The sequence below is a fragment of the Ranitomeya variabilis genome, chromosome 4 (genome assembly GCF_051348905.1).
Source record: "Ranitomeya variabilis isolate aRanVar5 chromosome 4, aRanVar5.hap1, whole genome shotgun sequence".
In the NCBI taxonomy this organism is placed as follows: domain Eukaryota; kingdom Metazoa; phylum Chordata; class Amphibia; order Anura; family Dendrobatidae; genus Ranitomeya; species Ranitomeya variabilis.
This window is the reverse complement of record NC_135235.1, coordinates 679744693-679760123: the sequence shown is the minus strand read 5'-3', so window position 1 is coordinate 679760123 and position 15431 is coordinate 679744693. Positions and strand designations below refer to the sequence as shown.

At 44.8% G+C, this 15431-nt stretch overlaps 1 protein-coding gene and 1 long non-coding RNA gene across 2 annotated transcripts in view; one reads left to right on the top strand and one right to left on the bottom strand.

Moving 5' to 3' along the window:
* Positions 1-9666, bottom strand: part of LOC143766334 (uncharacterized) — a 617908-nt gene extending 608242 nt beyond the window's left edge. The window contains exons 1-6 of the mRNA XM_077253930.1: positions 9598-9666; positions 4378-4527; positions 4069-4248; positions 3862-3985; positions 3684-3778; positions 3395-3485 (exon numbers count right to left, since the gene is read on the bottom strand). Coding sequence (XP_077110045.1) covers positions 3395-3485; positions 3684-3778; positions 3862-3985; positions 4069-4248; positions 4378-4455 — 568 coding nt within the window. The 5' untranslated portion in view covers positions 4456-4527; positions 9598-9666. The remainder of the gene's footprint in view (positions 1-3394; positions 3486-3683; positions 3779-3861; positions 3986-4068; positions 4249-4377; positions 4528-9597) is intronic.
* A 19-nt stretch (positions 9667-9685) lies between these two features.
* The window catches only part of LOC143766380 (uncharacterized), a 35657-nt gene continuing 29911 nt past the window's right edge, over positions 9686-15431 (top strand). Inside the window, exon 1 of the long non-coding RNA XR_013213561.1 lies at positions 9686-9966. This is a non-coding gene — a long non-coding RNA (uncharacterized LOC143766380). The remainder of the gene's footprint in view (positions 9967-15431) is intronic.

The window sequence follows — 15431 nt, the reverse complement described above, 5'->3', positions numbered from 1 at the left end:
GGTCCGTATAAGATTTTGGAGATTCTTAATCCTGTATCTTTTCGTTTGGACCTACCAGCATCTTTCACCATTCATAATGTCTTCCATCGGTCGTTGTTGCGGAGGTATGAGGTGCCGGTTGTTCCTTCTGTTGAGCCTCCTGCTCCTGTGCTGGTGGAGGGTGAATTGGAGTATGTTGTGGAGAAGATTTTGGACTCTCGCATTTCGAGACGGATACTTCAATATTTGGTTAAATGGAAGGGATACGGTCAGGAAGATAATTCTTGGGTGACTGCCTCTGATGTTCATGCCTCTGATTTGGTCCGCGCCTTTCATAGGGCGCATCCAGATCGCCCTGGTGGTTCTCATGAGGGTTCGGTGCCCCCTCCTTAAGGGGGGGGGGGTACTGTTGTGAATTCTGTTTTTGGGCTCCCTCTGGTGGCTACTTGTGGTACTGCTGACTGGTGGCTTGGGTTCCCAGTGCACCTGTTTTCATCAGGCAATTGGGAGTTTCCTACTTAGGCTGGCTTCTCAGTTATTCTAGTGCCGGCAGTCAATGTTACCAGAGCTCTCCTGTTGCTTGCTACCTGCTCCAAGTCTGCAATTCAGCTAAGTTGAATCTTTGGCATTTGAACGTTTGTTTTTTGTCCAGCATGCATTTATGTTTCTTGTGCTGTTGGAAGCTCTAGTGAGCTGAAATTGCCACTCCGGTGTCATGAGTTGATAACGGAGCTAAGGTAATTTCAGGATGGCTACTTAGGGTTTTTAGGTAACCGTGAAGTCCTCTTTTGTATTTTTCTGCTATCTAGTTAGAGGGCCTCACTGTGCTGAATCTATATTCATACTGCGTTTGTGTTTTCCTCTTACCTAACCGTCATTATATGTGGGGGGCTACTATGACTTTTGGGGTTTCCCTGGAGGCAAGCCAGGTCTGTGTATTCCTCTGATAGGGGTAGTTAGATCTCCGGCTGGCGCGAGGTGTCTAGAAACAACGTAGGAACACCCCCTGGCTACTATTAGTTGCGTGGTAGGTTCAGCATCGCGGTTACCTTAGTTTCCATCTTCCTAGAGCTAGTCCGTTTTTTCCCTGTTCCCTTGCCATTGGGAATCATGACAGCACTGGACCTGGACTCGCTGAATACATCCTGATAATCAGACAAATACTCAGGAACTTCCGAAGGAGTAGAGGAAGCAATAGACACCGGCGGGGAATCACCATGAATTCCCTGACAGCCCCAACTTGACACAGATATTGCCTTCCAATCCAAGACTGGATTATGGGTCTGTAACCATGGCAGACCCAAAACGACCAAATCATGCATTTTATGCAGAACAAGAAAACGAATCACCTCCCGATGTTCAGGAGTCATGCACATGGTTACCTGTGTCCAAAACTGCGGCTTATTTTCCGCCAATGGCGTAGCATCAATACCTCTAAGAGGGATAGGATTTACCAACGGCTCAAGAACAAAACCACAGCGCTTGGCAAATGACAGATCCATAAGACTCAGGGCAGCACCTGAATCCACAAACGCCATAACAGGGTAGGAAGACAATGAGCAAATTAAAGTCACAGACAAAATAAATTTAGGTTGCAAATTACCAATGGCGACAGGACTAACAACCCTTGTTAGGCGTTTAGAGCATGCTGATATAACATGTGTAGAATCACCACAGTAAAAACACAACCCATTCTGACGCCTATGATTTTTCCGTTCATTTCTAGTCTGAATTCTACCACATTGCATTAAATCAGGTGTTTGTTCAGACAACACCACCAGAGGATTAGCGGCTTTGCGCTCCCGCAAACGCCGGTCAATTTGAATAGCCAGCGCCATGGAATCATTCAGACTTGTAGGAATGGAGAAACCCACCATCACATTCTTAATGGCTTCAGAAAGGCCATTTCTGAAATTTGCGGCCAGAGCACACTCATTCCACTGAGTAAGCACGGACCATTTCCGAAATTTTTGGCAATACACTTCAGCTTAATCCTGGCCCTGAGAGATAGCCAGCAAGGCTTTTTCTGCCTGAATTTCAAGATTGGGTTCCTCGTAAAGCAACCCGAGCGCCAGAAAAAACGCATCAATATTTGCCAATGCCGGATCTCCTGGCGCTAACGAGAAGGCCCAATCCTGAGGGTCGCCCCGCAAGAAAGAGATAACAATTTTAACTTGCTGAGCTGAGTCTCCAGACGAACGGGGTCTCAGAGATAGAAACAATTTACAATTATTCCTGAAACTCCTAAACTTAAATCGGTCTCCAGAGAACAGTTCAGGAATAGGTATTTTAGGTTCAGACATAGGACTACTGGTAACAAAATCTTGAATGCCCTGCACACGAGCAGCAAGCTGATCCACACTAGTAATCAAAGTCTGGACATTCATGTCTGCAGCAAGTTCAAGCCACTCAGAGGTAAAGGGGAGGAAGAAAGAGAAAAAAAAAAAAACTCAGAATTTCCTTTCTTATTATCCCACTTCTGCAATGCATTAAACATTCAACTTCGGCCTGGCATTCTGTTATGACCCCAATGGCAGAGGGTCTCAGAAGTTATTACCAAGTCTGCAAACACAAAAAACCAGCTCATAGGGCAGTGGTAACTAGGCTGACCGTATACCTGATCCTAGCACCACAAATAGCAGCAGCCGGGGAACGTACCTACGTTGGTTCTAGACGTCTCGCGCCAGCCGGAGAACTAACTAACCCTAAAAGGGAAAAGATAGACCTTTCTTGCCTCCAGAGAAAAGACCCCAAAAGTTGGATACAAGCCCCCAACAAATAATAACGGTGAGGTAAGAAGAAAAGACAAACGTAAGAATGAACTAGGTTTTTAGCAAAGAGAGGCCCACTGACTAATAGCAGAATATAGTAAGATGACTTATACGGTCAGCAAAAACCCTATCAAAATTTCCACGCTGAATATTCAAGAACCCCCGAACCGTCTAACGGCCCGGGGGGAGAATATCAGCTCCCTAGAGCTTCCAGCAAAATCAGGAATCACATTTAGTGCAAGCTGGACAAAAAATAAGAGCAATGCAAATAACCAAAAAACAAGGAAGCAGGACTTAGCTTATTTTGCAAGAACCAGGACCAGCAGACAGGAGCAAACAGAAAGGAACTGATTACAACGATGCCAGGCACCAGACTGAAAATCCAGGAAGCTTAAATAGCAACACCCCTGGACTAACGAGCCAGGTGGGTACCAAGCTGGGGAAAGAAACTCAAAGTGTCATGTCGCTAGTGACCACAAGAGGGAGCCAAATAATCCAATTCACAACAGGAGGAGAAGGTTGTGGTCTAGAGGCAAAGCAGTGATTACACGATTGTGATACCGCCGGACTATCGGTATAAAGCAGCCACAGCCGGTGACGGTGAAGAATCTGTGACTTCTCTATATTTAGTGGTTGCTACTCACCTGGGTAGTCATATGTAGGAATCTCCACTTTACACCACTCATCACCCCACACATATGTCTCTGTAGTATTAATATGGGTCAGATCTTCACCCTGAAACAAATATTGTAAAAGTCACCGACAGATGGAGAAGTCACATCTATGATCAGCTCTAATCCTGCCATCTCCACCGTTCTCATTACACAAGTATAAAACATATAATACTGGTGGATAAAACAAGACTGAGCACAAAACCTTCACAGCCATCTACACATCATAGGGGAGATCTCATGACACCTTCTCTCCATCTACCTGATGATCCTGAGGAATATTGGGTTCTTGTTTACAGTCCTGTGGAAGAAGAGGACGGGGACATCTCTCTGGTGTTGTCGTCTTACTGGATAGATCTGGAGGAAACACATACAGGGACTGAATTAATTTTTTACAAACAGATAATTATAGGCAGTGTGTATTTAGCCCTTACTATTACCTGGTGATGTGAGAGACTGGGGAACCTCCATCGTGATGTCCTCGTACAGATCTTTGTGTCCTTCTAAATACTCCCACTCTTCCATGGAGAAATAGACAGCGACATCCTGACACCTTAAAGGAACCTGACACATACAATGATACTGTCATCCCCCCGATCCCTTCATAGCATTACTGTATAATGTCCCAGCATTCCCAGCAGTGTCACCTCTCCAGTCAGCAGCTCAATCATCTTATAAGTGAGTTCTAGGATCTTCTGGTCATTGACATCCTCGTGTATCAGGGGGTGAGGTGGAGGCCCCATTATTGGGCTCAGAGGTCTTCCACGTCCCTCAGACTCAGGGGCCTGACAGCAGTTATTAGAAGTCTTCTTCACTACTGTGTAATCCTGGTTATGGAGAGACACATTAATAAATCTCACTACAGACATTTCCAGAGTCCTCACCTCTCAAGTTCTGTCCATCTGTTATTCCCATAGATAAGAATGATGTAATGTGACATCATCAGAATCTCTCACCTCTCCAGTAAGCCGGAAGAGGATCTCTAGGGTGAGGTGTAATATCCTCTCCACCATCTTGTCTCTGTCCATATCCATCCTTGATGGGTAAATCAGGAAAATTCTCTTTTATAGAAGATCTTCACTGAGAGGATCCGATATTGTAGAGTCCTGAATGAGAAAAAGATGAGCCAATGTTACATGATAAAAATCCTGTGTAATAATACAATTACTGGAGATAATAAGGGAAACATATGAGGAGATTTATTATTTTACAGCATTTAGTTTTCTTCTTTACATCTACTAATAAAACCTATATATTTAGACCACAGACAACAAGCAGTTTCTTCCTCGGAGTTGGCAGCTAAATAAGTTTCTCATAGACCCATCTTCCATAACGCTAATTCTCGTCTCATTTACCGACACTGGAATCGGCATTAGCAATACTGCAGTAGATATTCATTACACATAACTGAGAAATAACTACTTCATGATGAGGACAATGTGACAACACAGCATTTCTTCTTAATTATGCCAGACATAAATTTCGTATTCCCAGAATCATGGACTATTGTCTGAATTATTGGCTCTTGTAGGTTGAATGGATATTTGTATATTGATGAATGGTTGTTGTTATTTACCTCTTATATTAGCTCCTGTAGTGTATTGTACTGTTATCTTTGCAAATCAGGGACACAAAGTCACTGAACAATGATGTTTGTTAATATGTTGATTACACATTACACCAGGCCATGCAGTTTGTTGGCGTGCAAATATGGAAAGATAAACTATAATCAAATAATGTGGGTTACCCTCATAACCCCTTTCCCTTGACCTGTGAATGATGGATTGAAGGTATTTTCCTGGAACTTGTTCTATGTGTTAATTGCCTGTTTTGTGGTTCAATAAAGTATTGCCATACTGTGTTACTCTCACCCTGTGTTGTCTGAGTAGTATTATGCCCATGGTAAAAGGAGAGCAGAGTTTAGTGGGATGATCTCTGGTTCATGCGATCTCAAGCCAGCAGACTAAAGCACCTGCTGACATCCCGTGTCTCCACAGATGACATCTTCATCTTCTACTAAGGCTCTAGAAACATACTTGGTCAGAGTCCGTCACTGACTCCATCACAACCTGCCGTCTATATGAATGTTTCCCATCTTCCCTGGACTGTAATCTTCTATCACGTTAGATCTTATGTCTGATTCACACACAGAAGTTTGAGGCTTTTATAAAAGCTTTTTTGTTTCCACAAACACCGTGGACAGAAATAATTTGATACAAAAGTCTCTATGTACAGTGGCAGGACAGATCTGGCAGGGGCAGCAGGCCGATGAACAATCCAACAACTTTTATTGAAATTGGGAGAATATAACATCAAACATAGATATGGTTCCTTGGAGACTGCAAGGTGGCCACACAAAAGGGACAAATCCATGGACGCCACCCAGTAATCCGACGCCAAGGAATATGCAACAACAGTCTTTAAATTCGATCCTGAAATCAAGCAGGGTCGTGAGACGAAACAATCCAAAGTGGTAAATGATCTCCAATCTCCATAGATGGCACAGGACCTGGCCGCAGCTGCAGATTCTTGCCCTTCCCAAGACACATCAACTAGCTCAACATGTGGTTTAGGCTACTTTCACACTTCCGTTTATTTATGTCCGTCACAATGCATCGTTTTGGGAAAAAAATGCATCCTGCAAATTTGCCCGCAGGATGCGTTTTTTCCCATAGACTTGTATTGCCAACGGATCGCGACGTATGGCCACACGTTGCGTCTGTTGTGCACTGGATGCATTGGGTTTGGGTGGCCCGTTCAAAAAACGTTCAAGGGAACATTTTTCTGTACGTCGCATCCAGTTTTCCCGTCTGCGCATGCCCAGCAGGAATTGTCTCTGACTCTTTCCTGACCGGCAACGCAGACGGAAATGTGAAAACAAACACTGCCGTCTGTACATCGCGCCGACGCTTCGTGACGGGCGACTACCGATGGAAGTGTGAAAGAAGCCTTACTGTCCTACCTATCTTAGGATCAGTCCCCTTGTTGGGCAGAGATACTAACACCCACCCTCTTAAGCATAGCTCAAAGGATGAAGAATGCTCCAGAAGCATTGTCTGCAGGTTTGTGTATTTGAGATGCCCCCTACAGGAAGTAAGAAAGACACCCATGCCCCCACCAATTGCAGGACAAGGATTGTTAATGTAGGCTTGATTAGAGAATGGTTCATGAAAACCGGTTGGGGAGACACCGTTACACAGTGTTTTATGGAATTTATTTCTGGCATTAGGCTTTCCTATATTGCAATAAAAACTCCAGAAAAAAAGCAGATATTAAAATGCTTCAAAAGGAAATTGGCACCAACAATTCTCGTAAAAAGGCAAAAGGCAGAAGACACATTTTATTATTTTTTTACATGTAAAACATTTGTTTAATGCCTTTCTGACATAATATTCCGTCCATATGAACTGGGTCTATTTGACCATGGATGGAATATTACGTCATGTTTTAATGCGACATTGTGACCAAAGTCACAGTGATCGCATTAAAATTCCGCACTATCTTACTTCTGGGCAGATGGTGCCATCATCCTGGAGGGGTTGATAGACTGTTATAGTAAGCCCGTTGGGGTTGGTTGATCACTTTGCACTTAAAAGATAATAATTGTTTTGCACTTGAAGAAGAAAAACAGTAATAAAGAAAATGTTAATTTGCACTTTGAGGTTTTACATTAGTATACCCTTAGAGGGTACTTGCACTAAATAGATAGTATACCTGTATGGGTAATTGTGTTTCATAGCTAGTTAATAACGGTTTTCTACTTGACTTAAAGTCGCACGCATAATGTAAATATGTTTTTGTTTGTAACGTTCAAGTGTTCTCACCTCCCATAAAGGGAAGCACGGTTAAATTAACTTGTTGTATAGCATTTCAAAAAATGTGCATGTCTTTTTGCTAATGTATTGTTGTTTTCTTTTCCCAGTCCCGAATTACTGGATTTAACGGGGGGGAGTGAAGCCCCAGGGTCTTGGTCGTTGCAGTAATATCGTTCTTCCACCAGGGGGAGTGATGTTAAGTCTGAAGTCAATAAAGGAGATCTCTTTAACAGGTATCACAAACCATGCCACACACTTCACACTCCAGTCCACCAGGGGGAGCTAGGCTCCTATTTATTAGGGCACTCTTCACAATTAGGTAAAACTGGTGGTCTGGATAGGAAGTTAGGCAGAAGCTGGCTGAGGTTCACTCAGTCAGTACCTGTCAGGCAGACAGAGGGGAAGGAGGAACATCTAAGAGCTGCTGACAGAGTGGGTCCCCTGACAGTGGTGGGATCCAGTCAGAAGCCTAGACAGAAGGCCACGGAGCTGCGCCTGCCCGACATGCGGCAGCATCCTAACAAAGAGACACAAACAGCGAATTGTATTGTAGAGGGTGAGAAACGAAGTCATAGCAAAAGGAGAAGGAAACCAGAAGGAGTTCTGCCCTGCAAAGGCTGCCTCCTTCTGAGGCGCAGGATCCAGTAGCCGGAACACCGAGGGAGCAACCATGCCTTGCTCCAGAGACCGGCAGCACAGCTAATTCCCTTTTACAACGGACGTCCCAAGGGCCACAGACCAGGTCAGCCACCGTGACATCCCCCTTAAGAACCGAAGGACCCGGTACTGAGTACCCCATTGCCCTACTGGGGGCGCTCCATATACACAGCCCAGTATCTGCAAGGACTATGCTGTAATTAGCCTTACCCCTAGAGCCAAGGAAGGTATTAACACCACACTGCATACACAATGAGACTTGGACTCAGATTTTCTAGGTTCCTTAAGGCTCTTAATGAGACAAATACAATATAGAGACTCCTTTGTAAATCCAGCGGATTGGGGCTTAAAGGGAACCTGTCACCCCGTTTTTTCGGTATGAGATAAAAATACTGTTAAATAGGGCCTGGGCTGTGCATTGCAATAGTGTATTTTGTGGACCCCGATTCCCCACCTATGCTGCCGAAATACGTTACCAAAGTAGTCGTTTTCGCCTGTCAATCAGGCTGGTCTGGTCAGATGGGCGTGGTGTCTTCCCCCAGATTTTGCTTACTTTTCCGTTGGTGGCGTAGTGGTGTGCGCATGTCCAAGGTCCTGAATCCACTGCATAGGGGAGTGGAAAGAGCGCGATGTGCGTTATTTCATTGGTGATCGGTGGGGGCGGCCATCTTCCTTTGGCCGCGCGTGCGCAGAAGCGGCGCTCTGCTGGCTGCGGCTTCAGGAAAATGGCCGACGCGATCTCCATCTGCACACGCTCGGCATCCCGCGGCCATTTTCCTGAAGCCGCGGCCAGCAGAGCGCCGCTTCTGCGCACGCGCGGCCAAAGGAAGATGGCCGCGCCCACCGACCACCAATGGAATAGTGCACATCGCGCTCTTTTCACTCCCCTGTGCAGTGGATTCGGGACTTGGACATGCGCACACCACTACGCCACCAACGGAAAACTAAGCAAAATCTGGGGGAAGACACCACGCCCATCTGACCAGACCAGCCTGATTGACAGGCGAAAACGACTACTTTGGTAATGTATTTCGGCAGCATAGGTGGGGAATCGGGGTCCACAAAATACACTATTGCAATGCACAGCCCAGGCCCTATTTAACAGTATTTTTATCTCATACGGAAAAAACGGGGTGACAGGTTCCCTTTAACACTGTGTGGGGGCCAAGAATGGGGCCCTGTACTATGAGAATAAACCTAAACCATTTCCTCCCTTCCTGTCTTCCATAGTTGGGTCGTATGTATCTATTACAGGAAACAGAACAGAAACGTTATGATTCTTATAAAGTGGGAACAAAAACCCAAAAGAGTCTCCATGCTGAAGGGGTTAATGCCGCCTGTGGCCAGTAATCATTAAAGGATCTAGGAATGCTTAGCTTGCAAAAAAGAAGGCTAAGAGGAGACTTAATAGTGGTCTACAAATATCTGAAGGGACGTCACACATGGAAACATGAGAGGCAAAGAAATGAAACTGAGAGGGAGAGGATACAGATTAGATATTAGAAAACACTTTCTGACAGTGAGGGTGATCAATGAGTGGAACAGGCTGCCAGGAGAGGTGGAGAGTTCTCCTTCAATGGAAGTCTTCAGAGGCTGGACAGACATCTGTCAGAGTGTTTAGTGAATCCTGCATTGAGCAGGGGGTTGGACACGATGACCCTGGAGGTCCCTTCTAACTCTAAACAATCTATGATCTGCACCTACCTCCACCTGCAGAGCCGCACACCACATATATGGCTGTTCTGTGCTCACAGGACCTGTGATGAGGTCACAGGAGGGGAGGAGTCAGGGGTCACATGATCAGGGGTCTCAGTGCATGCCGTATGTATGCTGTGTATGTACGGAGCAGAGATTCTTACTGTCACCGCCATTTATGACATCTCCGGTGCTGGATTCATCTTAGCAGGTCGGAACCACGTCACTTTATGAGGATCCCCTCTGTCATTGAAAGAAGATTTGTAATCCGAGGCACCAAATAAACACATTGTTACCTGGAGCCGGAAACCCACCTTTATACTGGTTACTTCACGCCTGGTCGAATGCTCCGCGCTCTCAAACATTGATCCACAGCAGGTGAGTCGGCTCCTTCTGCGTATTTGTATCTCAGATACTTCTCCCTGAGTCATTCCTCATTATTACACAGAATTTATGGCCATCTTTGGTTTGATTTCTTTGCCTGTGTGGATTGGATGGGCTGTTACCGACATCAGGTGAGAATTTCGTGTCAATAGCACCTTTAGATAGTTAGATCCAGAATATTTTTGGACAGGGACACAAGTTTTGGCATTTTAGCTGTTTACCAAAACATATTGAAGATACAATAATATATTTAGTCTGGGCTTAACCCCTTAACGACCGCCGATACGCCTTTTAACGGCGGCCGCTAAGGGTACTTAAACCACAGCGCCGTTAATTAACGGCGCTGTGGAAAAAGTGAATAGCGCCCCCCAGAGTCAGATTTTCTCTGGGGTCTCGGTTACCGGGGGTAGCCGAGACCCCAGAGAACATGATTCGGGTTTTTTTTACCGACCCCCAAGTTGTGATCGCCGGTAATTAACCGTTTACCGGCGGTCGCAAAAAACCCACAAAAAACGCAATTTCCCATTTCCCATGTGCGATCACATCGGAGGACAGAGAAATTACTCTGTCCTCCGATGTGATCCCACATCAGAGGACAGAGAAATGGGGTCCCCGATCGCCCCCGATAGCCCCCCGATACTCACCTGTCTCCCCCGGTGCTCCTCGTGGCTCCCGATGGGCGCCGCCATCTTCTTCCGGCAAACAAATGGCGGGCGCATGCCGGGGGTAGCCGAGACCCCAAAGAACATGATCGGGGTCGGTTTTTACCGACCCCTGTTTTGCGATCGCTGGTAATTAACTGTTTACCGGCGACCGCAAAAAAAAAAAAAAAAAAAAAAAAGCGATGTGTAATTCTCTGTCCTCTGATGCGATCGCACATCAGAGGACAGAGAAATAGGGGGATTCGGGGACCCTATCATACTTACCGGTGTCCCTGAGTCCTCCTGTGTCCTCTTCTGACCGCCGGCTTCTTCCTTCTGTAAGAAAATGGCGGGTGCATGCGCAGTGCGCCCGCCATGATCTGCCGGCCGGCAGCTAGAGGAGTTGGGGCTAAATTTAGGGTTAGGGCTAGGGTAAGGGTTAGGGTTGGGGCTAAATTTAGGGTTAGGGTTGGGGCTAAATTTAGGGTTAGGGCTGGGGCTAAATTTAGGGTTAGGGCTAGGGTTAGGGTTGGGGCTAAAGTTAGGGTTAGGGTTGGGGCTAAAGTTAGGACTAGGGTTGCGGCTAAAGTTAGGGTTAGAGTTGGGATTAGGGTGTGGATTAGGGTTGGCATTAGGGTTACGTTTGGGATTAGGGTTAAGGTTAGAGTTGGGATTAGGGGTGTATTGGGAATAGTGTTAGGTTTGAGGTTAGGGTTGAGATTAGGATTAGGGGTGTGTTGGATTTAGGGTTCTGATTAGGGTTATGGTTGTTTTGGGGTTAGGGTTGCGATTATCCTTAGGGTTGTGATTATGATTATGGATCGGGTTGGCATTAGGGTTAGGCCTCTTTCACACTTCAGTCTTTTGGCGTCAGTCTGAAACCGCCATTTTCGTCAAATAGCAGATATGCCATTTTTTTTTTGCGGATCCGCTATTTTCCCATAGACATTCATTAGCGACGGATTGTGGCGGATGGTCGTCCGTTCCATCCGCCATGCAACGGATCCGTCGAGATTTGGCGGACCTCATCTAGACATTGACGGCCATTGTAACGTTTTTTGTCTGCGCCGAAATGGCGGTTCGCGACGCGTCCGTCATTCCATAGACTGGCCGCCTATGGGCAACGGATCCGTCGTTACCGTCATTTCGGCGGATCCGTCGCCCCAATCCGCTTTTTCAATTGCACATGCTCCAAAAAGTAGATACTTTTCCCAGACAACCCCCAAGTAACGGATCCGTCAAAAAAACGGATCCGTTAGAACCGTTTTCTCAACAATTGTGACGGATCCGTCGATCCGTCACTATGTCGGAGCTGACTGACGCCAAACAACTGAAGTGTGAAAGAAGCCTTAGGGGTGTGTTGGGGTTAGGGTTGGAGTTAGATTTGGGGGGTTTCCACTGTTTAGGTACATCAGTGGGTCTCTAAACACCACAGCCAATTTTGCGCTCAAAAAGTCAAATGGTGCTCCCTCCCTTCCAAGCTCTGCCGTGCACCCAAACAGTGGTTTACCCCCACATATGGGGCATCAGCGTACTCGGGATAAATTGGACAACAACTTTTGGGGTCCAATTTCTCCTGTTACCCTTGTGAAAATAAAAACTTGTGGGCTAAAAAATCTTTTTTGTGGAAAAAAAAAAAAAAAATATTTTCACAACTCTGCATTATAAACGTCTGTGAAGCACTTGGGCATTAAAAGTTCTCACCACACATCTAGATAAGTTCCTTGGGGGCTCTAGATTCCAAAATGGGGTCACTTGTGGGGGGTTTCTACTGTTTAGATACATCAGGGTCTCTGCAAACGCAACATAATGCCCACAGACCATTCTATCAAAGTCTGCATTCCAAAACGGCGCTCCTTCCCTTCCGAGCTCTGCCGTACACCCAAACAGTGGTCCCCCCCCCACACATGGGGTATCAGTGTACTCAGGACAAATTGGACAACAAATATTGGGGTCCAATTTCTCTTGTACCCTTGTGAAAATAAAAACTTTGGGGCTAAAATATCTTTTTTGTGGAAAAAAAAATATTTGTTATTTTCATGACTCTGCATTATAAACTTCTGTGAAGCAGTTGGGCATTCAAAGTTCTGACCACACATCTAGATAAGTTCCTTGGGGGGTCTAGTTTCCAAAATGGGGTCACTTGTGGGGGGTTTCTACTGTTTAGGTACATCAGGGGCTCTGCAAACGCAACATAACACCCACAGACCATTCTATCAAAGTCTGCATTCCAAAACGGCGCTCCTTCCCTTCCGAGCTCTGCTATGCGCCCAAACAGTGGTTTACCCCAATATATGGGGTACCAGCCTACTCAGCATAAATTGCACAATAAATTTTGGGGTCCAATTTCTCCTGTTACCCTTGAGAAAATAAAAAATTGCAAGCTAAAAAATCATTTTTGAGGGAAAAAAAAAGGATTTTTTATTTTCACGTCTCTATGCTATAAACGTCCGTGAAGCACCTGGGGGTTTAAAGTGCTCACCACACATCTAGATAAGTTCCATAAGTGGTCTAGTTTCCAAAATGGGGTCACTTGTGGGGGGTTTCTACTGTTTAGGCACATCAGGGGCTCTCCAAACGCGACATGGTGTCCGATCTCAATTCCAGCCAATTCTACATTGAAAAAGTAAAACGGCACTCCTTCTCTTCCAAGCTCGGCGGTGCCCCCAAACAGTGGTTTACCCCCACATATGGGGTATTGACGTACTCAGGAGAAATTGCACAACAACTTTTGTCGTCTAATTTCTCCGGTTACCCTTGTCAAAATAAAAATTTGGGGGCAAAAAGATAATTTTTGTAGAAAAAATGCGACTTTTTATTTTCATGGCTCTACGCTATAAACTTCCGTGAAGCACCTGGGGGTTTAAAGTGCTCACCACACATCTAGATAAGTTCCTTAAGGGGTCTAGTTTCCAAAATGGTGTCACTTGTGGGGGGATTCCACTGTTTAGGCACATCAGGGGCTCTCCAAACGCGACATGGCGTCTGATCTCAATTCGAGACAATTCTACATCGAAAAAGTAAAACGGCACTCCTTCTCTTCCAAGCTCTGCAGTGCGCCCAAACAGTGGTTTACCCCCACATATGGAGTATCGATGTACTCAGGAGAAATTGCACAACAACTTTTGTGGTCTAATTTCTCCTGTTACCCTTGTGAAAATAAAAATTTTGGGGCAAAAAGATCATTTTTGTAGAAAATATGCGGTTTTTTATTTTCACGGGTCTACGTTATAAACTTCTGAGAAGCACCTGGGGGTTTAAAGTGCTCACCACACATCTAGTTAAGTTCCTTATGGGGTCTAGTTTCCAAAATGGTGTCAATTGTGGGGGGTTTCCACTGTTTAGGCACATCAGGGGCTCTTCAAACGCGACATGGCGTCCGATCTCAATTCCAGATAATTCTACATTGAAAAAGTAAAACGGCACTCCTTCTCTTCCAAGCTCTGCAGTGCGCCCAAACAGTAGTTTACCCCCACATATGGGGTATCAACATACTCAGGAGAAATTGCAAAACAATTTTTGTGGTCTAATTTCTCCTGTTACCCTTGTGAAAATAAGAATTTGTGGGCGAAAAGATAATTTTTGTGTAAACAAATGCGATTTTTTATTTTCATGGCTCTACTTTACAAACTTCTGTGAAGCACTTGGGGGCTCAAAGTGCTCGCCACACATCTAGATAAGTTCCTTAAGGGGTCTAGTCTCCAAAATGGTGTCACTTGTGGGGGGTTTCCACTGATTAGGCACATCAGGGGCTCTCTAAACGTGACATGGCATCCAATCTCAATTCCAGCCAATTCTGCATTGAAATAGTCAAACGGCGCTCCTTCTCTTCCAAGCTCTGCGGTGCGCCCAAACAGTGGTTTACCCCCACATATGGGGTATTGGCGTATTCAGGAGAAATTGCACAACAACATTTATGGTTACATTTCTGTTTTTACACTTGTGAAAATAAAAAAAAATGGTTCTGAAGTAAAATGTTTGCAAAAAAAAGTTAAATGTTCATTTTTGCCTTCCACATTGTTTCAGTTCCTGTGAAGCACGTAAAGGGTTAATAAACTTCTTGAATGTGGTTTTGAGCACCTTGAGGGGTGCAGTTTTTAGAATGGTGTCACACTTGGTTATTTTCTATCATATAGACCCCTCAAAATGACTTCAAATGTGATGTGGTCCCTAAAAAAAAAAAATGGTGTTGTAAAAATGAGAAATTGCTGGTCAACTTTTATCCCTTATAACTCCCTAACAAAAAAAAATTTTGTTTCCAAAATTGTGCTGATGTAAAGTAGACATGTGGGAAATGTTATTTATTAACTATTTTTTTGTGACATATCGCTCTGATTTAAGGGCATAAAAACACAAAGTTTGAAAATTGCAAAATTTTAAATTTTTTTGCCATATTTCTGTTTTTTTCATAAATAATCGCAAGTAATATCGAAGAAATGTTACCACTATCATGAAGTACAATATGTCACGAACAAACAGTCTCAGAATCAGCAGGATCCGTTGAAGCGTTCCAGAGTTATAACCTCATAAATTGACAGTGGTCAGAATTGTAAAAATTGGCCTGGTCATTAAGTATCAAATTGGCTCTGTCATTAAGGGGTTAAAGTGCCGACTCTCAGCTTTAATTTGAGGGTCTTCACCTCCTAATTGGGGTAAGGAATTACAGCTCTGTAATATGGAGTGGCCAAAAGTAATTGGACAATTAGCTCAGAAGCGCTTTCATTGGCTGCATGGGCTCTTCCCTCGTTAACCCCTTCACGACCTTAGAAGTATCCATACGTCCAGAATGGTAAGGACTTCCGGACCTTGGATGTATAC